This window comes from Prionailurus viverrinus, chromosome D4, assembly GCF_022837055.1.
Source record: "Prionailurus viverrinus isolate Anna chromosome D4, UM_Priviv_1.0, whole genome shotgun sequence".
Taxonomy (NCBI): Eukaryota; Metazoa; Chordata; class Mammalia; order Carnivora; family Felidae; genus Prionailurus; species Prionailurus viverrinus.
In genome coordinates, this window is record NC_062573.1 from 7064102 (window position 1) to 7091544 (window position 27443).

Sequence of the window (27443 nt, forward strand, 5' to 3'; positions counted from 1 at the left end):
CTCGGCACACGCCCCCTGTCCGCTCTCGGACCCGGGATCCAGGCCGGGCCACATGCTCCCCTCCCTCCCCTTCCCGGTCCCAGCCGGCCGTCTCAGCCAGCCCGCCGAGGCCCTCCGTGCGGCCGGGCTGCGCTCCTTCCCCAGCCCCCGGGACGTCAAAGACAAAATGCCGGCTTCGGGCTGGGGGCTGGGGGGGTACAGGTCTGAGGACTGCACCGCGACTCTGCCCACCCCTCTTCTGCTCAACACCCTCCTCTCCCACAAGGATTCGCGCGCGTCCTCGGGCCCCTTACACTTCGCGGTGAGCTTGCCTGGATCCCCGACCGCGGGGGCCGCGGGGCTGCTGCGGGTGCAAAGCTCTGGGACCGGATGGCAGGTGAGGGAAGGTCCCGGGGAAGGCCCTTGCAGCCCTCCCACCAACATAAACTCTCCAGAGCCCCATCTGGATTCGGGCCAACTTCTCCAGAACGCTTGCGATCGGCGGCAACGGGTTCCCCCAACTTCTCTCGGGGTCACAGCGAACGCTAAAGCTTGACGATTTTGTTGTTCCCATTTTCCAGACAGGAAGACTGAGGCCGAAGGGAAGCGAACGCTTCTCAGACGTGGTGGCCGGACTGAGACTTTTTCAAACTAAAGGTGAGTTTGCAGAGAGCGCCTGGCTTCACTCCCGGAGCCTGGCGCGGATGCCTGGCCTCTCTCCCTCGCTCGCCCCCCGCCGCGGGCCCGGGGTGGGGAAGGAGAAGGAGGCCCCCGCCAAGTGTCCGGGAAGAGCGGGGGCACGCCCGCCGCCGGCCCTGCCTTACCTCGGCAGCAGAGCGGGTCCTCGCAGAGCGCGCCGGCCGGAGGCCCCAGCAGGGGCAGGGAGGCCCAGGCGAGCGCACGGGAGGCCCCGCAGCCGGCTCCCATCCCGGACGGCCTCGGCCGCTCCTCGGCCCGCTGGCCTGCCACCCTCCGCGGCACCTGTGGGGACGGCACCGTGCCCGCGGCTTCCTCCGCGGCCTCGGGGGCGGGACTGGGCCAGGCCCGGGGTGGGGCGTCCGGGGCTCCCCCGGTTCCTCGGACTGTCGCGGCCCGGGACTCCCACAGTCGCGGCCCCGGCTCCGGGCCAGCAGCGCGGGGCAGGGCGCTATTTTTAGCCGGAGCTGTTCTCCCAGTTGGACAGACAGAACCAGTTAATTCGGCCGCTCGGGAAGGGCCTGCACCGGGAGCTCCCCGGAAAGGCAGCCGCAGCTCTGCTGAAAGCTGATCCTTCACATTCCTGCCTCTCGAGGCGGGAGGGCGAGGGCGGGAGGGGTGGGGGGGGGGGGTGGACGCCTCTAATTCCCCCCCCCCCCCCCCCGGGGAAGCCGGCGTCTCTCTGAAGGCAGCCCTGGGCCCCAAGTTCGCGCCCCACATGGGGCTCTCTAAATTGACTCTGAAACTCCACCTGCCTTCCTCCTGCTGTCCCCCAGGCTTCAGCCCACTTCCCATAAAATGTCCACCTAGGGTCCCACCCTTCCTACTGGTCTCCAGCACTGGGGAGAGGCCCCCCTCCCCCCCACCAGAAATGAGATCTGAGCCCCAACATCTTCAGAAGCTGGCACACTCACATGACTCGGGAGCTACCTGTTGAAAGAAGGAAGAGTGAAAAATCCTGTATGAGATGAGCCAGAGGGTCAGGTAGAGGTCCTCCGAGCCTGGGCTATATGGGGTAGATGGACAGGGTGGCTTTGGAATCCCACAGAAGCCCTAATCCAACATCTTCCGGTTGTGTGACCTTGGCAAGTCTTCTCACCTCTGTGCCTCAGTTTCCTTTCTGCATAAGGGAGTCTTAGCAGCCCAAGAGACAGCATGTGAGAAAGTCTTTGCAAAAAAAAAAAAAAAAAAAAAAAAAAAAAAAAGCCTGGTGGGCATGTTCATGTAATGAGTGATAAAGCAATGCATTTATAGATGAATAGGCCAGTGGACTAGAACGGAGGCTGCACAAATAGACCGACACATGAATGGAAACTTGACATGTGGCAAAAGTGGTGTCACAAGTCCCTGGGAAAAGGGTGAACTCTTCAGAGGGACTGGATGTCCATGTGAGGGAAAAAATGAGGGGGAGTCCCTACCTCACGCCATGCATTAAGAAAATCAATCCCAGGTGGATTCAAGACTTAAACACATAGAACTTGTGTAATTGGGAAAGATTTCTTAAAGACCCCAAAAGCACAAACCATCAAGGAAAAGATTGATACCCTTCGTTAAAGTATAAAACTCCTGGGACACAGTATCCAAAACCTACAAAGATCTTCTACAAATCGATTCTCAAAAGAAACAAGAGCAAGTTGAGCAAGACATAGGAACAGGCAATTTGAAGAAGGGAAACCGTGCATGGCCAGGAAACATATGAATTCGCAGAGAACCTCCCTCTTAATCAGGGAAATGCAAGATAAGACCCCAGGGAAGCGGCATTGCACACCCCTGAGATCAGCAGAGAGCAAAGAGGTAGGAGGCCAGAGGGTTGATGAAGACGTTGCCCACATGGAATTCTCACACACTGCTGGGAGAAGGGGAAATGGGGGCCACCACCCTGGAAAACAATTTGACGGCATCCGGAAATGTTGAAGATGGGTAATATACCCCGGTGACCCGGAGAACTTGGCTTCTGGGATAAACCTGGGGCTTGCTCATCTCCACAGTGTTTAATCCTCATAAAGAATCGGAAGCAGCCTCGGTGTCCATCAGCGGAAGAAGGTACAAACAAAGGGTGGATCAGTCAGTGAAGTTTTATACGGTAGTGAAAAATGAATGGAGGTTCCTTACGAATCCTAGGTTGGGGGATGGGGAGCAAGTTCCAGAAGATCACATTGGATGAGATCATTCCTGGAGATTTTTAAAACGTGAGAAACAAAACGATGCCATATATTTCCAGGAATGCCCAGTTTGGGCAAAAGTATGAAGAAATTCAGAAGAGTGATAAACACACCATTTAGTGAAGTGTTTGCCTCGGCGTGGGGAGAGGGAGATGGGAAGGATGGTGGGAAGGGGCTTCATCCATATTGGTTAAGGTTTCATTTCTTGACCTGGGTCAAGGTACTTAGGTGTTTGTTTTACCCTTTGCGACCTTTTATTTAAAACCTCTTTTTAAAAAAAATTTAATGTTTATTTATTTTGTGTGTGAGAGAGAGAGAGAGAGAATGAGGAAGGGGCAGAGAGGGACAGAGAGAGAGAGAGAATCCCAAGCAGGCTCTGCACCATAAGCGCAGAGCCTGACGCGGGGCTTGAACTCACGAACTGCGAGATCATGACCTGAGCCGAGATCGAGAGCCGGGCGCTGAACCCACTGAGCCATCCAGGCGCCCCCCTTCATAACCTTTGTTTAAAGGGACGGAGCAAGCAGGGTGGTACAAAATATAAAATCCACATCAAATGCAGTCCTGCTCTGAACTCCACTTTCCGGATTTAAATAATGTGGCCATCACGTCTGCGAAGCGCTTGGCACAAAAGCATGACTCATGGTGAAGTGCTCTGTAAAACTCGAGAACGTGACTAGCCTGCTCCTCAGACTCCCCCGGGATCCTCCCAACCCTAGTCCCAACCAGCCGAGACTCCCCCACTCCGTGCAACTAGAGCTCCCAAGCCCCTCAACCTCTGGCATGCCTTCATGCCTTTGCACAAACTGTTTACTCCTCCTGGAGTGCCCGCCCCTACCCCCTGCCCACCGCTTCTGTTACCGTCCAGCGCTGGCATTTCAGCCCGTGGACAGCCTCATCCACTCTCCCAGGCAGAGGCTTCTCATAGCATCCACCCACCCCCGTCCGGGTCTATCACATTGTGGATTATTGCACCTGGTTGTGGATCTGTCTCCTCCCCGGGCAGACTGGGAGCCCCTCCAGGTCACGAACCTTGTCACCTGCATAAGACCTCGCCTCGGGAAGGTTGCATGAAGGAACAAAGGGGGCGGGTGGACCCAAACACTCAGAAACGAGAAAGGGTCATGCCAAGCCCTCAAAAAGAAAGCGATCCCACTGTGCCGACTGACTCCCTGGTCTTCACTGCAGTGTTCTTGGGAGGTCATGTGACTGTTGGGGTCAGAGACACCTGGGTTCACATCGAGGCTCCTCTGAGCCTTGGCTTCTGTGTCTGCACAACTACGATGTGATTAGGGCTTATTGCAAAGGGTTCTCACGAAGATTCGGTGAGGTAATAGAGGCAAAACGCGTGACCCCATTTGGGGAACAGGTAGCAATTATGTGAATATTGGCCAAGAGGAGGATGTTTGCGGGGGAAGGTGGAAGGGACCCAGTTGGCTTCCCATGAAAGGAGGAGGCGGGGGAAGAAACCGCCAAGGAGTGTTCTCCAGCTCTGCACAAACACAAGCACCTGGAAGTTGGCCCAGGTGGTGGGAGGGGCAGAAGTGTGCCCCGAGTTAGTGCTCCTGGTGCTCTTTCCTCCTGTCCTTTGTGTCACCCCTGGGTGAGGGGCCGCACAGCATTTCAGAACCAGAGACCCTCCTCCCTGTCTCCCCACGTCCACTCTGGCCCCCTCCAATCTGTTCTCGCACGTAGCCCAGGGATCTCAATCTGGACCTGTCTCTCCCTCGCCAGCTTCCATCTGTAGGGGCGACAGAGCCTGCGGCACCCTCCCCGGGGACGCGTCTCAGGCGCTTTACCAAATGCGTTGTCGGCACTATATATGCAAAATCCACATATGTCCACTCGTCGGGAGCTTCTGTCAAGGCGACGTACAGGATGGCAAATTGCTGATGGTCCACACTCCAGAAGATGAATTGGCCGGTGTTACATGTTGTGCGAGCAAACAAATACAGGGAGTCCACAGGGCTGTGTGGTCACTGGGAAAGAACAACACCGTGTGCTTCACGGGTTCAGATGAGATTTTCTGAACTAATGAGCCGATCCTCTTTGATCCAGATCTCACTGGACAATGTCATATTATCCTGGTGACACAGGCTACTGGTGGCACTTTGTCCTATGCAAATGGCCACGCAAGGCGGAACGCTGCCCAGAGTAAGGTCTGCCATGTCAGGGCTCCTCAGGGAGGTCACCAATGGCCTCCCGGTTGGAAACGGAAGGACATTTCTCTGACTTTATCTCACCTGATGATGGCGGTGAGATTCAAAATGACATCGACGGAGACATCATGTGATGAGGACCCAGGCTGGCAGGAACCCAGGGCAGGGGTGCCGTGAATGGAGGGAGAGGAGGCAACAAAGGGAAGCTTGGATGTGTGAGGGGGGCAGTGAGGGTCACAGAAGACAAACAGCAGAGATGTGTAAACCTCACCACCGCCAGAAAATGCAACCGGAGTTAGACAGAGTGGACCACACATCTGTGACCCTGAAGTGGAGGATGGCTCTGGTTCCCAGGGTGACCCTGTTCCGAGGGGCACAGCCATGCCCGGTTTAGTCAGCCTGGAAGCTTTCCTTCCATCCCTGCCCTCCGTGAATTCCCCAAGTGCCCAAGTCAGGGTCAACTGCCAGGAAGAGAAGTCAACGCCACCACTGTCCACGGATCAGCTCCCCTGTGCACGGACCCCGGGGCCCACATGGCAGGAGCCCCCAGAGTGCTCATGACGGAGGTGGGTGGGTGGCCCCGGGAGCCCTGGCACCGCAGGCTGGGCTGCTGGCCCTGAGCGGTAGTGGCTCCAGGAAAGGCTTTTTAACGTTTTATGTATTTTTGAGAGACAGAGGGAGACAGAGCACAAGCCGGGGAGGGGCAGAGAGAGAGACACACACAGAATCCGAAGCAGGCTCCAGGCTCTGAGCTGTCAGCACAGAGTCCGACGCGGGGCTCGAACCCACAAACTGTGAGATCGTGCCCGGAGCCAACTGAGCCACCCAGGCACCCCCGGGAAAGGCTTTTAAGGAGATGGCCTCTGAGCGTGTCTTAAAGGAGCAGAGAGAGACATCAGCCAGGGGAAGGGGGAACAGCCCAGGCAAAAGTATGGCAGTGTGAGGCTGCCCAGTGTGCTCAGGGAGTTCCAAGCAAGCAGCTGTGAGAGAGGGGGTAGGAAAAGGAGGCAGGGCTGGGGCATGAGGGGCCCTCAATGCCACACCCAGGAGCTTGGAATGTTCTGGGGTGGGGGAGGGGTGGATGCTGTCATGTGCAACCCAGATCAGGGTTCAGGACAACTCTGAAGGGCCTTCCCTGCTCCGGGCCCTTCCCGGGCCCCACGTGGTGTGGGCAGAGGCCAACACTGTGACTACCTGACAGGTCAACTTCTTCTGCCTAGTCTGGCTTCCTGCCCTTCCCGCCTACAGGCGCTGAGCCGTGGAACAGTCCCTGAAAAACCCCCTGCACGAGAGAGAATATGTCTCAGAGCCTGCCTCCCAGAAAACCCAGCCCATGAGGGGGAGCACGGGAGGCACTTGCTGTGCGTCCTGCTGACGGGAATGACCCAGAAGAGGGGGAGAGGTGAGTGATATTCGCGGAAGCAGGCGAGATCTCAGGAGGGGCAGCGAGGCTGGCTCATCCTGAGACAGAAGCAGAAATTGGAGGCAATCTGGGGTGGGAATGGGGTCCGGAAATGGAGTGAGGCATGGCCTTAACTTTTTTTTTTTTTTTTCCTATGTGGCTGCAAGTGACGTTGGCTGCTCAGAGGAGGGACAGCTATTAGATAGATACTAGAATTACATAAGAAATTAATGATCATAGCGGGTGATAAATGTTGCCACAGCAGTAGTGAGGAATTCAGGGCTTCAAAGAGTGGATAGGAGTTGGCCAGGAGGTGTGCCCATCAGGGACAGTCGTATCAGGCAGAGGAAACAGCTGGTACCCGGAAGCCAGCTGGGCTAGGATTGCCAGATGAAATCCAAGATGCCCAATTAAGTGTGAATGTCATATAAACGACGAATAATTTTTTAGCGTAAGTCTGTCTTATGCAACACTGGGGACATACTTATACCAAAAAATCATCCATTATCATCCTTTATCACCTTCTGACCCTGTTCCTGCCAGCTGCCCACGAGTGGACCGCCCAGACTGTAGCCCAGGTACCGCTCAGATTCCACTGTATCCCTCCCGTTATCCAAACGCTTGGTTGTCATTTGAGGTCTCTATTGTCTGACCCTCGGGCGCTCTTCCAACCCCATCTCCCATCCTTGAAACCGCCCCCTGCTTTAATCTCCTGCCTCTGAGTTTTTGCCCCACTGTTTCCTCCACTACCCTACCATGCCCTCCCCAGGTCCACTCCTCCAGGAGGCCTCCCAGATTTCTCTGGGAGAATAGACATAATCCTCTCCGTCAATCAGTAGCAGCCGCCCCTTGGGCAAGTCATTTCACATCTCTGAGCCTCCGCTTCCTGTGTCTCTAAAATGGGGACAGTACCACCTCTGTCAGGTTGCTAAGGGGACGAGAGACCATGTTCAGAGAGCACCAGGCACCGTCTGAAATGTGGGCACGTGCCCCCTGCGCGTGCCTAGATCAGTGCCGGGCACCCAGCGGGCACAAATACACATTCGCTGAATGGAACCGACTCAAAGGTCCTGAGCTTTTATAGTTTAATTTGCTTCTTGGAATTGCCATGCTCAACAGTGGAACTTAGACAAATTCAATTTCCTATATTAGGATGATCTGAAAAGAGATGAATAACGAAGCCACTGCTCTTCTGACTGCATAACAGGTTTCTCCCCCAGTTGACAAGGGACCAAACCAGCTCCCCAGAAATGGCCCATTTGAGAATCAAACATGGCGCCCGGCCTCTCCTGCTCGAAGCAGGTAATATCTGCCACACACATTTCTGTCTCAAGCCCTCCCAATCCCAGACCACAAAAGGTGATTTCTTATCACCATTAGCATAATTACCTGACTGCAACGCTACAGAGAAGCGATTAGATGAGCCTGTGATTTTTGCACAGTTATTTGTCTCAAGTAAGTCACCTGAAGTTCATCTGCCATCAGGATTCATGGCTGCATTCTGTAATCGTGGGGAATTATTTTGCTAATAACAGAGGTACCTTGATCTAATTTAGTTTTAATGCCAGGAGGTGCCCTCCCAGAATAATCAGCTCCAGGGCAATTCCAATTTCCAGGTTTGTTACACGTTCTGGAGAGAAGATTCAATTCAAAGAGGCTGAAGTTTCTTCTTTATCACCCAAAGTCATCTAGGGGCGAAATGGAATCCTACTCCTGTGTGTTTGCAGAAAAATGCAGGGGGTCGAGCCACAGGGAGCGGGTGGCAGGGCGGTCCCAGCCAAGGGCAGCCGCGGGAAGGCACCACTAATGGGTGACGACCACAAGGCATTCCCTGGGAGAACCCTCATTTTTCTTGCATTCATTCATGCCCTCATTCATTCTTTTATCCCATTCTGGGCTCTCTCCTCTGCAAGACCTAGTCTCTGCTATTGTTTGAAATCAAAGATTGATAACAAACACTTAGGCGGCCCCGTTCTAGGTACTTTATGCTTATTAACTCATTACTTCCCATCAGGCAGGTGCGTGCGACTGTTACGCCTATTTTACAGATGCAAAAGCCGAGGCAGGGAGGTTACGACACTCACCTCAAGTCACACAGTTAGTAAGGGGCGTAGCTGGGGTTTGATCCTTAGATTGTGAGCTCCCTCAAGTTCATGTACAAGGAAGGACCCTGAGCCCACCAGGACCTGTTCAGCCCCTACTCTGTGTTCTCATGTACCCCTCACAACAACTCTGATATGGGAGTATCGTTAGTCCCATTTTCTTGAGGAAGAAACTGAGTCTCAAGAGGAGGTTAAGTTGGCCCAGGTCAGGTGAGTAAATGGAGGCGTTGAGGCTTGGCCCCTGAGATTCTGATTCTCTATCTGCTGCTACTCTGGCTGAAGCCAGGAAGGCTGTGTAGCATCTTTGAACAGCTTTGGAAACGGGCCGGGTCGAGTGCAAGTGAACCGCGGGCACGGTGGCCAGCCACCCAGCTCAGCTCTTCCCTTCCCACTCTGGAGCAGTTCCTCTGTCCCACCCACCCCCCTCACCCCAGCAACCAGTGTCCTTTGCCGCCATTCGGTGTTATCAGACCAAACCTGCTTCCAGATTCCTACTCTTCAATCACATTCATGCTCTCAGCAGAGAGGTGTGGGTTCCAGCAGGAAGGGCCAGGAGGCTGACGTGGCTCTGCCATTCCATTCCTCCCTCGGCCTTGGCCTCCCCATCTATTTGAGGAGGTGGGTTCTTTTCAAACCGACGGAGCTACCGAACCCTCGTTTCAAACGAAAAATTTTACGCAAGCCCGGTATTCAGGTCAGATGAAAGCCGGCTGCTCTGAGCGGAGCTGAGTTCGGGGAAGAGGGGGGGTCTCTCTTATTTTGGCATCTTATTGGGACCCCCCGGATTCTTCCAACAGTTGGAAAACCCCTGGCCTGGCCAGAGTCTGTTGACTCTTGAGGTTCTTAGGACTACGGAATCTGAGCTCCACTGATGGCTGACAATACCCGCAGTGCAGGTGGTCAGCTAAGTCCCTCCCTGGGTGTCCCCGTCCCCCTGAACACCTGTCCTGCCTTGATAGGGGCACCCAGGGCCAAACTCAGGAGGGGCATGGCAGCAAGGCCAGGTTGTGCCCAAGGCCCTGCCTCTGGAGCGATGAGCTGTCCGGGAGCGTGAGCACAAAGAAATGATACCCGCCTGTCCGCACAGGCCCGTGGGGTCAGCCTGCCGGGCACACTCACTGGTGACCGTGAGGAGAGGCTAGTCCCCTCCCACTGCTGCCTATGTGTTGTCTCTCTCTTGTCTTCTCCCTTCTCTAAAAACATGTTTTTCATCCCTCCCTCTCTCTCCTTCCTTCTAAAATGCTCAGCTTTCTTTGCCAGGCCTACGGCTGCAGGGGGTGCGGGCCCAGGACGGAGGCTTCACACACAAAGACAGCTGCGTCCTGGAGCAATCAGCACTGGCAATCGCAGGAGCTGGGACCGCCTCCTGGAGGCATGGGTCACCAAAGGGCACCGACGCACGTGTGGGAGTTAGCCCAGTTCGGGGACACTGCAGGTGGGAGGATGTGGGCGCCCCAGGCTCAGAAGAGAGGCCTGGAGAGGCTGTCAGTCCCTGGGCGTGGCTGAAGTGTGGACTTGCGGGGTGGGGGCGTGTGGCAGGTGGAGTGAGACAAGCACCCTCGAAAGGCTGTCCCAGGGCTGTGGGCTGGTCCTGAGGGTCGTGGGGAGCCAGGAGCGATGGGGAGATCAGTGCACATTTCAGAAGCTCATCTGGCTGCACACTCGTTTGGGGCAGGGGGGAGGGGGGAGATTGTGAAAGTGGGGCTTTCCTTCCCCTTGTCACCACCCCCTCCCCTGCCCTTACCTTCCCTCAACATCCTCCATGTGGTCCTGTTTCGCTCTGAGACATATCCTGCGCACAGAAGAGAATAGGGGCTTTGGGCGGCCGGCTGTTCCCACCTTGGCCTGGCCCCCAGCTTGGAATGCAGCCCTTGACCCCTTCACCCCCAGGACCATGGGGTCAGAATGAGTTGGAAAGTCCATGCAGATTGGCTGGGATGCTTTGATTTTAGGCCCTCTGTTTGTGAACAGGAACTCAAGCAGAAGGTTAGCTTCCCCACCCCCTTCTAGTCCTTTCTATCCAACTCTGGGCTCTGACAGCCCCTGCCCCAGCCTTGCAGCCCCTCTTGGCTCTCGGATCACTGCCTTCCCACCCCCCATGCTGCGGTGGGGGAGGGGGAGCTTCCATCCCCAAACACAAGCCCTTTTGTCCCACCACTCAGCTGGGCATCTGCATTGGCATCCAGTGGGCATCCACACTCACTTAGCCTGGGGCGGCTGCAGGACGAGGTGGGCACTGAGGGGCAGGGACCAGGGGCAGGAGTGCAGGCGATTGCTGGCTACATTTTGGACCCTGCCCCTCCCCTGCTCAAATCCCTTCCAGGGCTCCTGCTTACTGCGGGACGTCATCCTTAACCAGGGGCGATTTTATCACGCAGGGAACATTTTTCAATGGCCGGAGACATTTTTGATTGTCACCACTTGGGCTGGGGGAGGGGCAGGACAGCCGGCTGGACAGAGTTGTCTGGCCCTAAATGTCAATAGTGCCAAGGCTGAAGGTCCGACCTGAGGGTAAAGCTCCCCCTGCCACGTCTTCACTCATCCCCCTCCCCCGCCCGCCCCCCAGCCTTCCGAGCAGTCACTCCCAGGCTTCCGGCCAAACCCTCTAGAAGCTCATTCCCACCTCAGTCCCTTTGCTTCTGCTGTTTCTCCTGCTGAGGTGCGCTCCCTGCTGCCCTCCACTTACCTAAATCTCATTTCTCTCCACCCCCTCTACCTGTGGGGGCTCTCCCCTGCTGCCCGTGCCAGCTGCCTCTCCCCGAAGCCGGCTCTGACTGCATGGTGCCCTGATTCCTCCCTTCACCTGACGGCTTTGGCCCTCCCAAGTCTCAGCCCGCACATCTACGTAACGGGTGGGACAGGCAGGTGGCGACAGCCCCTCCTGCTTCTGCCCGGAATGCTGGGCGTACGGGGCACTGTGTGTTGGCACACGGTGGGACCCATGCGGGCTTTGGAGTTAGCGGGCCAAGGTTCGAATCCTGACTTGGCCACTTCCTAGTAGGTTAATCACCAAACGTCTCTGTGCCCCAGCTGCCTCCTTTGTAAAATGGGTTTTCCAGAGAGAGTTCCATGTGCTGTGCGGTGTCCCGCCCCTGTCTTTGTTCCCTGGCTGGCTGGCTTATCTTGTCAAGATGCGCTGCCCTTCCTGGCCAATTTCAGATGGACAGCCACCTACTCCTGCCCTCCTATTTCTCCCTAGAAGCTGAGCTTGCAGGGACTTTGGGGAACGGAGACCTCTGGAGCCTCAGCACTGGGGACCAGCTGAGCAGGCCTGGGTGAGTGGCCGGGAGCCCAACCGGCCTTCTTGGCTCCCCTCTCAGCTTCTCAGTCCCTCCCCAGGCTCGGCGGCTCCTGCTGGGACTGTGACCTCCCACAGGTGGGCAGCCACCCGGACTTAGCTGACCTGGCTCAGGGGAGGGGACACTCTGTTGCACAGAGGTGTAGATTGGGGGGTCTTAGGGATTCTGGGGAGAAAAAGCACAGAAACAGACTCTTCAACACAGAGGAAAAACCGATGGTTGGCGGGGGGCAGGGATGGGCCAGATAGGTAGAGGGGATTCGGAGGGGCAGACCTCCGGTTATAAAACACCTAAGTCACAGGGATGAAAAGCATAGCGTGGGGAATAGAGTCAATAATGTTGTAATTATTTTGTTTGGTGACAGATGGTAAGTACGCTCACAAAAGTACATTTCGTAATGTATGTGATTGTCAAGAATCACTATCATGCGTACCTGAAACTGATATAACATTGTATTTCAACTTCAAGGATAGATACATAGATACACAGATACATAGATACATGGATAGATAGATCAAACATGGGCCCCCCAGGCTCCATCACCCTCTTCCTCCAATTCCAGTGGCTGCCCCTTAGAATCACTATCGGGGGCAGAGAGACAGAAAGAGACAGAGGGACAGTGAGAGACAGAGAGATGGAAAGAGACAGTGAGAGATAGAATGAGACAGAGAGAAACAGAGCAAGAGAGAGAGATTGGGGGGGGGGGCTGTCCATCCCCTCCAAGCTATCCGAGGCTCAGTCTGGGGGAAGAACCCCAGATGAGAGCACACAGCTACCCTACTCACCCTCCACAGAGCTGGCGAAAGGCAAAGTTCAAGGCTCTCTGAGTAGGCACCCTCCCGTGCACCCTGGCTTCCAGGCCATGGAGTTGGCATGGCCACTGGGTCAAGGATGGGCCTCACCTCTCTATCCGTCCCCATCCCCAACTCTGGGAAGATACCTGGAGGGAAAGCAGCCCCCCAGAGGGCCCCTTAGGGAGGCCCTGAATGCAACCCCCCTCTTCAGCTTTGGGAGGTCAGAGTGCAGCCACGCACCCTCCCTCCTGACCTCTCTGTCTACCTCGTGGTTCAGCCTCACACAGCGGTTCCCCTCCCTCCACTGCCGCTGCTCCTAGCAGCCGCCTTCTACCCCATCATTAGCCAAAGCAAGTGAGGCTGTTTATCTGAGATTTGGGTCAAGGGAGAGAGAGTCCAGGGCAGAGGTGGGGGTGGGGGCTGGCGGAAAGGCACCCCAGCTGCCATTTCAGGAACTGTGCAGCCTTCAGCTGGCTTTTCTGAAGCCCAGACCCGCTGGTTCTGGTGCAGAGTGGGTGGAAACTACGGGGCGGGGGGGGGGGGGGGGGCATGTGGGACCCTCCCACGGGCTCACAAGTTCACTCATGGGCTTTTGCAGACACGGCCAGCCAAGATGGAGACCCACTCACATGTACACCGTCCTACTCACGCAGGCTCATGCCCTCAACATGCATTCATGTGCACATACACACACACACACACACACACACACACACACGCAGGCACGCCAGGATGTAGGTCACTGGCTAGAGTGCCTCTGGCCGGGGGTTATGAGGATCCAGCCATCCGGCACATGCTTCTGGATTGGACAGAAATGAACCCCTCCCTTCGCCTGCCTCTCCCCTCTGCTCGCCTGAGTCAGCCTGACCCAAAGCCTCTCAAGGCTTCTGTTTGGTTTTCCCTAGAATCCCGCTGGCTGAGACTGCTGGGAACCAGCTCTATCCAGGGAGGGGCGGGGCTCCCGGGCCACATGGCTTTTTCCCATGTGTGTCTGTGTTGGCGGGGGGATCCCTGTACAGGACAATGTGGAGGCTTCAAGAGACAGAGGGATGTGGCCCCACCTTGAAGACTTCCAAGGCATAGCTCATGAGATGCCTTAAGACTAGATGACGTGGTAAGGGCCAAGAGGATACAGTCGAGGAGAAAATAGAGCAGCCATAGCCAGGCTGATCAGGGCTGCCTTCCTGGGGGAGGTGGCAGGACTTGGCTGGGCAGTTGAGTGAAGGTTCCACAAAACCTAGGGAAAGGAGTGGTCCTTACATAGCTGGGAAGACCCTAGATGCTTCTGTCCTCCACCCTGGAGCTGGGGCCTCTCCAGAGGTCAGGTCTGGAAGGACCGTCATAGAGTCTTCTGTAGAAAACTCACCGATGGCCCGTAGGCTTTACAGACACAGCAAGCCCAGGACATCAATCCCCCTACTCCCCAGAATCTGCTCTTCCGCCCACATGCCCCCACACCAACATTCCTGCCACACAGGCCAGAGGCCAAGTCGTCCTGACCTCTTTCTTCACCCCACCCCCTTCAGCCTCCAAGTTTCCGGTCTGGCTGGTGGAACAGCTCACAGCCCAGAGGTGGAGACAGGCAGGGAAGCCAATGGACTATACTCATCAGTGTGTGGCGGGACAGCAGGAGGCCCAGGGTGCCCATGGGCTCAAACGAGGTAGTCGGGGAAGGCTTCCTGGAGGAGGTGACATCAGAGCTGACACCCAGGATGAGCAGGAGTGGCCAGGCTGGGGCAGAAATAGTAGGGAGAGGTGTGATGGAAGGGTGGTCCAGGCAGGCAGCACAGCAAGTGCGAAGTGAGGGAGGAAGAGAAAGACAGCACATTCAGGGCAGGGATTAATTCATGCCGATGGGGCGTGGCTGGAGACGAGGGCAGTCACACCATCCTGGGCTCAGGCAGTGCACTGCCTGGAGGCCATGTGAATGAGTTTACACTTTATCTGTTGTAGCGGGTGCCCTGGGGGACTTTAAGATGCCGGTGAGTGGTCCCCTTGGCTACACAGAGGAAGATGAGTCTGGGACACCGGTTGAGTTGGGGAGAGCCCGGAGGGGGTGAGGCAGCCCTTCTAAGAGTCCAAGGTGGGGCCTGGCCTCAGGTGGGGGCTGGGAGCTGGAGCTAAGGCAGGTCTCAGGACCACGCAGGAGGTAGAATGGACCTCGAGGAGTTCTGGCTCTTTCTCTCTCCGGCCCCCATCTTCCCATCGTGGAATGGAGGATGGGCAGGAGGCCCCCCAAAGACCCTCTCCCTTGGCCTCCTCACAGCTGGGGCCATTTTCTGCTTGCTCCAGCCTCCCTGGGCTTCTGGAAGTGACCTCCGGGGAGGAATCCCGGCTGGGAGGGACACAGCCCTGGCTTCAGGAGGCCTGGGGTGGTGTCGGCCACCCAGGGCACATCCAGCCGGCAGAAGGAAACGCCATAGCAGTCCTAGGCTGGGCCAGCCCGAGGCAGTGGCCATCCAGGACAACTTAAGAAGGAATGATGTATTGGCGTGGTCCTCACAAAACTCCTACTGTCCCCAGCCCGCTGAAGAGGTCAAGGCCCAGAGAGCCAAGCGGCCCGGGATGGAAGCCTGGGTCTGTGCACTCAGCACAGCGCAGCTCAGGAGGGGGCCCACCACGAGTGGGAGGGGAGGACAGGGGAGAGTGTCTTTGCTTTCTAAACAATAAGAGCTCCCGAATGAGCTCCCCCCACCTTCTCCCACCAGGAGCCTCTCTCCCCGGGGGACGCCAGCTCCTTTCTCCTGAGTTTTCTCCTGGCCCTGCCTGGCCCAGATCCAGACACAGGGGCTGCCCTCCGCATCCCCCTCCCTGGGCCCCACTCCCTGGCCTTCTTGTAGGGCCGCTCGGGCGTGGGTACATAAATGATTTAAGCCCCTCCCGTCCATCCTCATTGTTCTTCTTTATTGACCATTCTTCCTGATTTAGCCTCTTCCCAGTGTCCCATGGGGCAAGAAGGCGTTTGTGTGTGTGTGTGTGTGTGTGTGTGTGTGCACTCCACCCCTTGTCCACCTGCCCAGCTGGGGAAGGTCAGAGGCCCAGGCATGACTGGCCAGCCGGAATGAGGCTTCCCTGGGACCCAGAGGGGTTTTGGATTGGGGGCCAGAGTATTCGGGGAGCAGCCCAGAGTGGTGGACAAAAGCACAGTAGTCTTGGGGGCATCTGGGTGGCTCAGTCGTTGAGCACCCATCCGACTTCGGCTCAGGTCAGGATCCCACAGTTGGTGAGTTTGAGCCCCTCATCGGGCTCTCGGCTGTCAGCGCAGAGCCCGCTTCGGATGCTCTGTCCAACCTCGCTCCCTGCCCCTCTCCTGCTTGTGCTCTCTCTCTCTCTCTCTCTCTCTCTCAAAAATAAAAACAAAAACTTTTTTAAAAAGTACAACAGTCTTGGAGTCCTGGGTTTGAATTATGAGTGCCCCCGCTGGCGCTGGTGGCTTTGGGCCCTGCTAAGCCTCCATTGTCTCATCTGAGCAGTGGGGCTGTTCCTTCCTCTGTGAGGAGCCAGTGGCTCCATGGGGAAAACAGCACACAGCTGGCACATAGTAGGTGCTCATTAAATGGCGTCCCCACTCTGCCTCTCTGGCCTCCCTCCTTCCCCTGTGAAAAGGCCTCAGGTGGGAGTGCGGCTTCTCCTGCTCCTTCAGTTGCCAGCAAGCCCAGGGCAGAAACCCAGAACAAGATGGAAGGAACCGGGGTTTGGCATCCTTTCCCCACCCCCAGGGAGGCTAGGCTGGTATCATTACTTCAGTTTCACAGACAGGGAAACTGCAGCTTGCTGACGGCCCAGGTCTTTGCCCAAGACCTGTCGAGGTAGCTGAGTGGCCAAGCCAGGGAGAGGCCCCAGGCTCTTGTCCTCGAGAGGTAGGCCAGGCCTGAGAGGTACCCTTCTCCCCGCGATCCACCCGCATAGACACGGCCTCAGAGAAGGGCCTGGTGGCACTGGTTCAGAGCAAGTGCCCGCCACCTGACTCTCAGCTCTGCCATTCACTAGCTGTGTGACCCTGGGTGAGTCACTCAGCCTCTCTGAACTCGTTTGCTCGTCTCTAACACAAGAATGGTAACACCGACCTCCCAGGGTGGTGGATAGGGGAAGCGAGGTGATGAATGTGAGGCACACGGCCGGGCACAGAGCTGTTATTTTATGGTGATTGTCTATTTGTCACCAGCTGAGGCAAACCCATTGGATGACACCTCGGGTCCTCCGCTCACAGGAAGGGCCGGGGAGTGGTGACGTCAGACCCCTGACAGCTTCTAGCCCCAAATAGCCCTCTCTTTAGACTGACCCTGTTTGATCACAGCTGCTGCTGCTGCTCCCTGTTCCCAGCTGAGCTGACATCGCCTCTGGCTGTGGCTTCTGGCCCATCAGGCTGGTCCCCAGAGCCGTTTCAACAACCCCATCCCGAGGAGGCAGGATTTTCCCCCAGGGAAACGGATGGGCCTCCCGGGTGGCAGCTCCAGCTCAGTGACCTGGCTCTCAGAGTGCTCCAGGCTCTGGAGCAGCCTGGGTTCAAATCACTGACCTCCCTGTATGATCTTGGCCATCTCTTTACTTCCCCCGGCCTCAGTTTCCTCATCTGGAGAATGGAGCTAACAGCAACCCAGCAGGTTTGTTGTGAGGACTCAAGCAGACAAAGTGCATAAAGGGCCACCTGGACAAGACACGCACACAACAGCTTGGGTTTTCATGCCTGCAACACTGGGAAGTTTGTAAAATCGTCCCCATCCGCCCCCCTCCGGCCCCCCCCCCCAACTGGGGCAGGTGTCCTTCCTGGTTATCATCAGGAAGAAACTGAAGCTTCTGAGCTGCCTTGCTGGAATCCTGAGCCCCAGGATTTCCAAAGCAACCAGCCCCTTCTGGGAGCACTGATCCCAGCCGTCCGTCTGAGCCCACCTCCCTCTATGAATCACGGACCCCCCCCCCCCAACAGGCGTCCAGTCTCATAAGTTTGACCTTGTCACTCCGCTGGAGCCCTGAGACAGCCAAGGAGGCAAGCAGGGCACAGGCCAGTCTGCCCATTTGTCAGGCAAAGAAGTTGAGGCTGAGCAAGGAGCAGGGACCTGGTCCAGGCCACCTGATGACAAAGGGAGCCAGGATGAGGCTCAGGCCACAGGGAGGGAAGAGGGTGCCAAGGGCCGAGTCGGATCTAGAATCTCAGAGGGTCAGAGCTGGAACATCCAGGGGCGGCGGAGTGCGAATGAGCTAAGGAAACCAGCCCAGAGAAGGGGAGGAGGGGCACAGAGCCTGTCAGGGGCAGGATGCAGCTGACACCACTCACTCATTCACTTCTTCGCTTGTTCACTCATTCATTCACTCATTCATTCATACAGTGGATGCAGTAGCGAAGCAAAGACACAGCCCTTGCCCTCAAGGGTCTCATGGTCTTAAATGGGAGTCAGGCTAGTGAGCAGCCGATAAAAACATGCCCGTGTTGGGGAAGGAGCAAGGTGTGCGTCAGTGCGTGGCAGGAAGGCCACATCTACACATCTGCAAAGCGGGGCAGTGGCAGGACTCTGTGAGAATCCGAAGAAAGAATGTTCTACATTCTGTGGCTTGCTTCCTGCTCTGCCCACGGTCAGGCCTCCCTCCTGTTTTCTTCCCCGGCCGTTGGAAAGATGGGAAGGAAGTGTTTGAGCTGCACTTTTCGTGTAGCCGAGGGGCCCACCCCAGAGAGGGTCAGTCAGATCTTGTCGGACCCTTGCCCTGGTTTACACACGGGGAAAACTGAGGCCCATCCACAAAGGGCTTCTTGCCTTCCTGCCTCTGATTGTTGTGTAAAGAAACCCCTGTTCTTGTGTTTGCCACTCCTCTCGCTGTCAGCCCCTACTGGCCTTGCTCGAAGGGTCTCTCACCTCAGGACCACCCGATAGGGCGCTGCTCAGCCCTGTCTGCTAAGACACCCTCAATATGGCCCCAGACTCCAGAACATTCATGTCAGTGGTAGGGGATAAGGCCAAACTCCTTTCAGACCTTGAGCACCGGGTGAATGGAATCAAAGCTTGGGATATCCACCAGGTGGAAGAGACTCTTGCTTGGCTTGAAGCATGGAGGGGGGCCCAGAGCTCCCCTTCCAGCTGCTCCCCTTCCAACCCACTGAAGTTCCTGAGTCCTCCAAGGAGCTCAGCTTGTCAACCTTGACCCAAAGCACCACCCTCACTGGAAATGTGGCAGAAACCTCAGAAGTTTCTCCAGCCTCCATGCCTTTGCACCTGCTGTCCATCTGCCTGGAATGCCTTTCCTCACCTCTTGGCCTGGGCCGACTGAATTTGTTCACTCACTCATTCAACAAGTACTGGCTGGATGCTTTCTACACAACAGACAGAGAGCTATGCTCTGGGGATAACAGCTGAGAACTTAGGGACCGGGGGACACGTAGAGTTTAAGCACACACACATGCACACATAATAATGTACAGTACAAATAGAAACAGGCCCTATAAAGGAAAAGAGAAACTAAGAGTGAGAGGTCATTGGATGGGTTGGGGGAACATGGTCTAGGGAAAGCATCTCTGGGGAGGTGACTTTTCAGTTGAGTCTGGGAACAGGAGCAGGAGGAGGAGTTAGCTTAGTGAAGAATGACAGGAAGAGTGTTCCAGGCAAAGGAAACAGCATGTGCAAAGGCCCTGGGGCTGCTAACTAATTGGTGAGTGCGAGGAAGTTCAGATCAGTCCGAGAGTGAGTGGGTGAGGGAGAAAGAGTCAGACCTCGCAGGGAGGCAGAAGCAGAAGACCTTGGTCAAGGGACCATGTGGGCAGCAGCAATAAGGAAGGGTCCAAGAAAAGGAGCCAGAAGAAGAGACTGAGAAATAGGAGGGAGAAAATCAGGAGAGTGGTCTATCCCAGGAGCCAGGTGAAGAAAGGTTTCACGAAGGAGAGAGTCATCAACTTCTTCGGTGGAGGAGTTATCTTCTCCAGGAAGCCTCCCTCGACTCCTTGTGTAGGGTTAGGGGTTCCACAGTGCCCTGGCCTCCCCCATCAGAGTACTTTCCTCTCTCCCAGACTAGCCTGGAAACGTCACGAAGGCAGAGACAAGGTATGACTTATCTTTCCAACCCCCAAACTTAGTACAGGACCTGAAAGTGGCTTCTGTTAAATGAATGGACATAGAAGCAGGGCTCAGAGAGGAAGTGACTCTGAGGCCACAGTTTTTCCTTTGCCGGCCTGGTCCGGCGGGACCAGGTCTCCGGCAGGACAGCCCTTCAGCTCTGGCCCTCCCAGGCATGCTGGAGCCAGACCCCTCTGGGCTGGACCTGGGGCCACCCCCGAGGAGAGCCTGGGCTCTGCTCCGTCCCTGCCTGACCCCTTCCTAAGGCTCCCTCTGTCCCTTTCCTCTTCTTCTCGGCTCCTAGGTGCCCTACTGCCTGACCAGCTTCAGAAGGCCACAGGCTCCCACAACAGGTGAACACCACGTGCTGACTATGCACGGGGACCTTCAAGCAGGGGGCGAGCAGTCTCCGTTCCCAGGGTACCAGCCTTGCCCTGCCCGGAGGCTGCTGCTGCAAACCCAGGAAAACAGCACGTCGGGGCCAAGAGTGCCAGGTAGGGAGATGGAGTCCTGGGGCATTTGGAGCCTTGCTTGGCCGTGGGTTGATCCCCCAGAGAAAGGTCTGTGCCCTCCGTGGAGTAACATCCAGGCATCGCTGTACCTGAGCTTCAGGGGAGCACCTCTGGGGGCCGGTAGGCCTGTCACGTGTCTCAGACTGCCTGCCCCCCAACCTTCCCTGGGGCGCTCATCACTGACCCCGGCCTCATATCATTCGTCTGTCTCCCATTCGAGGCTGGGAGCTCATCCAGGACAGAGGCCTCTCTGCTTCCCTCCCTCCCTCCCTCCCCCACCTCTTTCCTCCCTCCGTTCATGAAGCACAAACTATTCCTTAAGCCTGAGCCCTTCATTTCCGAACCCCTGAGCCTGACACGGAGCTTGGCACACTGGGGTCACCCAGCATGCGTCCACTGGCCACCTGACTGCCCAAATGTGCCAGGGGGCTGGGCCTTGCCAAGCTCCCCGGAGGATTGCAGCTCCGAACATGGCCAAGGGCCCCTCTCCCTGGAAAGAGCTGAGCTCCTGCAGGAAGAAGGAAATTTGGCCTTGAGTGTGTGTTGGAGGCCAGGCCTAGCTGGGGTGGGGGTGGGGGTGGGAGTGGGGTCCAGAGGGAGAACTCGGTTTTCTCAGCAGGAACTGTGGTCCCGGGGGGACCCGGGACCCCAAGAGGCTGATCCAAGCTGGGGTGAGGCCACTTCTCCACTGCACCCCCTCTAGGCCCACAGGGCCTCTCCCAGCTGAACCCTAAAACCTGCTGTGCCGCCCCCCCCCCACACCCTGCCACGGTCCCTCAGGCACCCCTGCCCTCCTGCCTTCCTCATGTGCACGTTGCCCAGAGACAGCCAAAGCACACTGGCATGCCAGGCAAGGGTACAGCAGCCTGGCGGGGCTGAGCAATAGGGGATTCAGTTGCCTGTGCCCACCCCCCCCACCGGGGCTCCAAGCCTGCAGAACCTGTCCCGGCCAAGCCATTCCTACAAGTCCTCCTAGGCTCTCGGCAAGGGCCCCCCGTCTCTGGCAAATGCCCCTCAACAATCTGCCCAGGGTTTCCGGGCACCCGGAGGCTGCAGCAGGGGCAAAGGCAGCTCCCTGGTGGTGGCCCCTGGGGCCCTGTAAAGCGGGGCGCGCTTTCAGCCTGGCTTTAATTACAGGGTGCGTTCCTGATGCCTGGTCCATCTATATTTATCTGCAGGATCTCGCTAATTAAATTCCCCACAGCACCCGGCAGGCTTGGGGACAGGAGCGAGGCAGACAGGCAGGGGGGCTGCAAACTTCCTTCCTTTCCTTCTGAGCCAAGAGCACAACAGAAGCAGCCCAAAGTCCCTCTCCCTCCCCTGACCCTGCTAATGTCCAGATCTGAGGGGCTGCCCGTGGCTCTGCCCCGGGGAACCCTCCAGCCCTGTGCCCCCCTAACCCCGGGCACCCGTGCCCACCCCCAGGCCCCAAGAGCAGACAGTGCCCAGCCGCCTGACAGCCTCCCCCCATCAACTCGGATTCCTGCAGCAAGCAGAGAAAAGTGCCGAGCAGCTCTGTTGAATCCCCAACTCTGCCACTTTGCAGGGGCCAGAGCCTTCTTACCGTAGGAGTCGTCTTGGTCCAGGAGGGAATCGGGCTCCATGGCGAATGGGCCCCCAGCCCCTGGCCCCACCTGATTTATGAACCAAGGCTGTCTCCATGAGCGTCTGGGTTTCTCCTTTTGTATTCCATCTGGCGGTTTTTCCAACTAGATGACTGGGTATTCCTGCAAGCAGGCCCCTCTCCAGCCCTCGCCTTCATACAGTACATTTAAAGTAGCAGTAACCTCTTTTTCCTCCCCCCGCAGCCGGGCTGGAAACATTAGAAGGGACCGAGGCAGCGAGATGTCTAAAATAGGAAGACGCCGGGAAGATTGGCCTGGCTGCCGGCGACGCTGGCTGCGGGGATCTGGCCCGGCTGTGCAGACGGAAAAGCTAAGAGGTAAGGCTGAGCTGGGGCTTAGCATCTGGAAGCTGGCTCGGAGGGGGTGGGGGGGGGGCAGGGTCTGTGGCGGGGCCGGGGGGGTGGGGGCAGGCTGACCCACCCGTGGGCGGGGATGGATGGTGGGTCTCCTGTGTTCACCGCACAGCGCCCAAACCCCAGGGGCTTCTCCCAGGCCCTGCTGGAACCTCCCACTCAAATCTGTTCCACAGACATTTCCTGCAGTGTGGGGGGTGCAGAATTGACTCATCCATCCATTCAGTTAGTCATTAACTTTTTCCTGAGCATCTACTCCACGCCAGACACCGTGCCTGGAGCCGGGTTTCCAGCGGGGAACAAGGCGCAGGGCCTCACCTCACGGAGCTCACGGGTCAGCGGGGCATTGCAAAGCGGTGGTGGGGGAAGTGCCGCAGAAACATGCAATGGGGGTGCCTCACCTGCCTGTGGGAGGTAGTCAGGGCAGGCTTCCCGGAGGAATGGGCGTCTGAGGATGATAGGAATCGGTCAGGTGAAGGCAGGAACGAGGGAAACATATGCCAGGTGGAGGGAGTGGCCTGTGCAGAAACCTTGAGCCGAGAGGGTTCGTGGGGTGTTTAGTGCCCCCGCATGCGTTCCGGGTGGTTGAACTTCAGCAGTGGCCGAAGGAGAGGTAGGGCAGACAGGGGGAGTCGGGAGAGGGTCAGGCAGGGCCTCACAAGGACGCTCTCAGGCCTGCCCCTGAGGATGGTCCATGGGAGCGACACATCCCAGGCTGTCCTATAGAAAGGCCTCCCTGGCCCCTGTCACAGCAGGACCAGCTGGAACGCCGGGCACCCCACTCGGAGCAGCCACCTGAGCGGAGCTCTCTTCTGGGCATTTACCTGCATCGTCTCACACACCGCTCTGTGACCCTTTGGCAGAAACTCTGGCTGTCCTGTTTTACAGGACGGTGCAGCTCAGATGGGGCAAGTGACTTGTCCAAGGCTGTGGGTGGCCTCCAGGGCAGGCCTGGACCCCAGAGAGGTTACAGCCTTGGTGCTGGGGGGCCGGGGGAGTAATTCATTCGATCTGCGTTAGACCCAGAATACAGACCAAGGCCATAGGCTTGTGGGAGAAGTGTGCCATTTTGGCCCAATCAGGGAAGGCTGCCTGGGTGAGGAGGCATGTGAACTGGACAGAGGGGCTGAGCAGGGGAAGGTGAGGGCATCCCAGGCAGAGGGGATGGAGGCAGGAAGGCAGCATGCGATGGGAATGACGAGTCTGGGAGAATGTCGGGGAGATGGGCTGGTGGGGGCTGGAGTGAGAACAGGTCATGACAGCCTCGGAGCGTCGGCTCCGTTCAGCTGGCATCGGGCAGCCTCAGAAGGCAATCTAGAGAGCGGCCTCCTTTCCAAGGAATGCTGGGTAGTCCCGCCAGCTGCCCCTTCCCAGTCTTCATAATGCTCTGCACTTAGAGCAGGAGAACGTTCTCATACACGAAAGAAAGGTAGGAAGGAAGGAAGGAAGGAAGGAAGGGGGGAAGGGAAGGCTTTCTGCCCCACAGCACTGTGAGAACGTGAGAAGATGTGCCTTGATGACCAGCTTGTTGGAGACACGGCACTGGTGCTGAGGCAGAGGGGACATCAAGAGGAAGGAGCCGGGGGACAGGGAGACAAGCGGGGAGGCTGGCGGGAGGGGCCGGGCCAGGGGTGGCAGGGAGGAAGGTAACCCCCCGGGCCCCTCGCAGCCGCCTTGTGTCGCCCAGCTAGTGGCTGCTGACGTGGTCACGGCCCAGCCTCCGGGTCACCCTTGCCCCCTCCGTTCCAACCTTGGCTGCCAGCGATGATCCAGGCTTCCAACCTCCCGCTGCCTTAATTACAGGGAGGCCGGGCCCTCCCCAGGCAGCGGCAGGCACTTCCCTCCCTGGCACGTGCTTTCTCATGGGTCAGGATCAGAGTTGGGTTAGACGGGCGGCTCCCACCTTTCCAATCCATTTCTCTGTTTTGATGAATCAGATATGTTTTGGTGTAACCAGAGCTCTGAGCTCAGGGATTCCTTTACAGCAAACGGGCCGTGTCACGGGCACGGGGCTCCATGTCCTTCCCGTGGGGACACAACAATGCAAACGGATCCGTCTCCTCCTGTTTGGACCCCATTTGCCTGCTTTGAGCCACTGCCCTCCTGATGGACACCTAGGTTGTCACCGGTCATTCAGGATGTGACAGACAACACTGGGAGGAGTATCTAGAACATGCTCTGTGCACGTCTGTCTCACGACCTCCCTAGGGTAAAACCCCAGATGTGAAATGTCCAGGTCAAAAAGTGCCAGCATTTGGGCACTCCTAGAGTGGCGACAGAGGGCACTCGAACTCCATCTGGTTCTTTGACTCAGTCCGCCCACAGTTCTGGGGTGCCGATTGCGTGCCCGGCTCTATGTCGGGGGCTGGGGTGGCCTCGTCCCTGCTCTTGCAGCCGGGGGAGATACATACAATGTCAGAGAGGAGTGCTCATCAGCGAGCTAAGCAAGGCCACGTGACAGAGCAGGACAGAGCGCTGCAAGGCATGCAGCCAGGTGGTCGGGGAGACACCTCTGAGGGGGTGACCTCTGAGCAGGGACCTGACCAGCATGTTAGTGGGGGGAAAGCAACTGGCAGGGGGCAAAGCTACTGAAAAGACCCTGAGGCGGGAGTGATCGTGGCAAGCTGAAGGGGCAGAGCAACGGCCAGCGTGTCTGGGTCTGGGTGGACAGTCAGGGGAAGAGTCCGAGGCAAGAGAAAGGCTACAGAGGCCACTTCATGGAGGGCCTTGTGGCCAGGGGAGCGTGGGAGCCACAGCGGGCTGAAGCGGGACAGTGACATGAAAGGCTGCTGCGAGCAAAGTGGCCCAAGGAGGGCCAGAGTGGATGCAGGGAGACAGAGGGGACGAAGAAGGACAGATGCACTCAGGATATGTGTAGGGCCCTGGGTGCTGCTGGACAATCAGACACAGAGGAAGGGACAAGAGACAGTCCAGGAGGACTCTGAGACTTGCGGATTGTTCAGGGAGCCGGGAGGAGGCCCGGGAGGAGAGGGTTTGAGGATGGAGATGTGGAACTGTGTGGTGGGAAATCGACACAGACACATGGAGATGTCCCGGAGGCCCTGGGTGGAGCTGGGCGGGGCAGTGGGGCCAGTGGGTCTAGACCCGGGAGCTAGGGCTCCGGACACAGCCCAGTGCACCAGCCCCCTTGCGAGGCCCGGCTCCAGCGGCAGCGGGAACCCCCTGGCTCCAGACGTGACCTGTCGCTCTGTGTAGCGAAAGGGAACTAAGTAGTCGCTGATGGCAGCTGGCCCCAAGTTCTGGCTCCGAGCAGGGACATCACCAAGCAGGGGCCGGAGGAGGGGGAGCCTGACGCTGGGCACCTGGTGGTCAGCTTGTTCATTGCCTTCCCTGCTGGGGAGGGTGAGGCCAGCAGGCTGGCATGGGGATGATCCTATATCTGCCCCGTTCACTCTCTCTGCCCCGGCCACACCCTAGGCTGGACTGAGCCGGGGAGCCAGAAGCCTACAAGAAGAATTGAAACCCAGGGATCTGAAAGCTGGAAGAGTGTACGTACAAGGAGCCATCTGGTCAGCAGAATCAGGAAAGCCTTTGCAGAGGAGGGGCCAGCCCAACTGGACGGTGAGGGATGAAGAGGAGTTCGCCAAGGCAGATGCAAGGGGTAAGGGCAGGCAACACGACTGCAAGGCATACCCAACATTCTGGGCCAGGAGGGCTTTCAAGTTCTTTTCTGTCCTGCGTTCTGATTTTCTAGCTGAATCCTGCTGTTAAAGCCTAAATGGAGCCCGTGGGGAGCCCACAGCGTCCAGCTCCTCCCGGGTCTCTGAGCTGACCCAGAATAGCCCGTTTCTAGAACACAAACAGATGGAGGCCAGGGGTCCGTCCTGGAGCATCCTGGCTGGGTTTCTCGGGCGAGGACAGCTAAGCTGAGCAGGTCCAAATCCCAGCTCCCCATTTACCAGCAAGTGACTCCACTTCTCAGTGCTTTTGTTTCCTCATCTGTAATTGTAGGATAAGGACGGTCCCAGGTCCCCAGAGGGCTGGCAGGAGAACCGAGTTAATGCAGATGGAACTTACAACACTCTTCCCTCCTCCTCTCCTCTCTCCCTCCGCTTTCTCCCCTCCTTCCCCCTCTCCCTTTCCCCTCCCTCCTCCCAGACCCCTCCCTCCCTCTCTCCTTCCCCCACAGCCCCACTGGACTGCCTTTTGTAAGAGACCTCTATGGCTGTGTCACCAGGAGGCCTAGACCTAGGCCATTTCCTCTGCCCAGACCGAGATTCCCCTAGAGCCTCACCCCTTCTTTATTAAGGTCTCTGGTCAAATGCCGACTCCCTGACCGCCTTCTCTAAGATATCCTGCCCCGCCCCCTCCTCATCACTCTATATGCACCCCTGCCCTCCCCCACACCTGAGTTTTCTTCCTGGCCCTTAGCATACCGTGTGACATTATATTATATATTTATGTATTGTCTTCTGCCCTGGCTTCCATGCAACCTCCATGCCGTACCCCCAGCACCTGGAACAGTGGCCAGTGCAGTGGACCCCTAATAACTATGCACGGAATGAAATATTTGTGGAAGAACTAAGCATTAGCTATAATTGTTATTTTTCGCCACTGCCTCCTGTCTTGATTTAGGAGCGAACGATCAGGGAGCTCTCACCGAGGACCAGAGCCTGTGTCTCCCGACGTGTGTATCTCCCAGTATCTTAATACTTATCTGGTTGGACTGGTCCTCCCTTCTCCTTAAAAGGCTGGGCACCAGGAGAGAAAACAGAGGGTTTTCTACTGGGGGGGGTGGGGGGTGGGGGGAGGGGCACGTACTTTGAGCCTGGCATTCTCCATGCATCTCCCTCATCAACTTCCCAAGAAAGGTTTTCTGAGTCCCATTTCACAGATGGGAACACTGAGAGGCGACACCACGTCTCAGAGCAGTGGCAGAACTGAGGCTTGAGGGCGTGTCTGCCCAGTAGGAAGGCCCCAACGGCCCCCCTGTAGCACCCAAGTGGTGCCTCCTGGGGTGTGACTGGGTGGGGGTGGCAGGGAGGCTCGGAGATGGGGCAGGGCCAGCCTTTGGTGGCTTCACATTACGTCCAAGCAACCGCCCTTGACCATCTCCTGTGCTTAAGGAAAGGGGTGGTTCTGCTTTTGTGGCTCATTTAAAGGCCCCAAAACTGAGGGCTGGCATCTTTTCACAAGTCATGAGGCAGCCAGCAGGGAGGAGGGCGCATTACAGGCTGGCCCTGTCATCAGCTCCACAGGGCGAGGAGGGGCTGGTCTCTTCCTGATGACGGCAGCTCCCTGTGTCCACAGGGCCCTTGTGAGTTTCCGTGTGCTCTTAGAGAACCCTGAGCACGTCCTG

General features: G+C 57.4%; 1 protein-coding gene and 1 long non-coding RNA gene across 4 annotated transcripts in view; one reads left to right on the forward strand and one right to left on the reverse strand.

The window, feature by feature from the left end:
- Positions 1 to 21820, reverse strand: part of DAB2IP (DAB2 interacting protein) — a 188604-nt gene extending 166784 nt beyond the window's left edge. Inside the window, exon 1 of one of the 2 annotated variants that reach the window (XM_047829648.1) lies at positions 21710 to 21820. In XM_047829648.1, the coding sequence (XP_047685604.1) occupies positions 21710 to 21749 (40 nt within the window). In that variant the 5' untranslated portion in view covers positions 21750 to 21820. Of the gene's footprint in view, positions 1 to 803; positions 1115 to 21709 lie in introns of those variants that run through there. The other variant, XM_047829645.1, reaches the window with a different exon arrangement.
- On the forward strand, positions 1 to 26740 carry LOC125150173 (uncharacterized). Of its 2 annotated transcripts, none has more exons than XR_007146251.1 (6): positions 1 to 376; positions 561 to 636; positions 6245 to 6398; positions 19938 to 20127; positions 21954 to 22087; positions 25562 to 26740. It is a non-coding gene; the product is annotated as an uncharacterized LOC125150173 (long non-coding RNA). The 2 variants fall into 2 exon arrangements; XR_007146252.1 differs by having other exon boundaries at positions 1 to 301.
- The last annotated feature ends 703 nt before the right edge of the window (positions 26741 to 27443 follow it).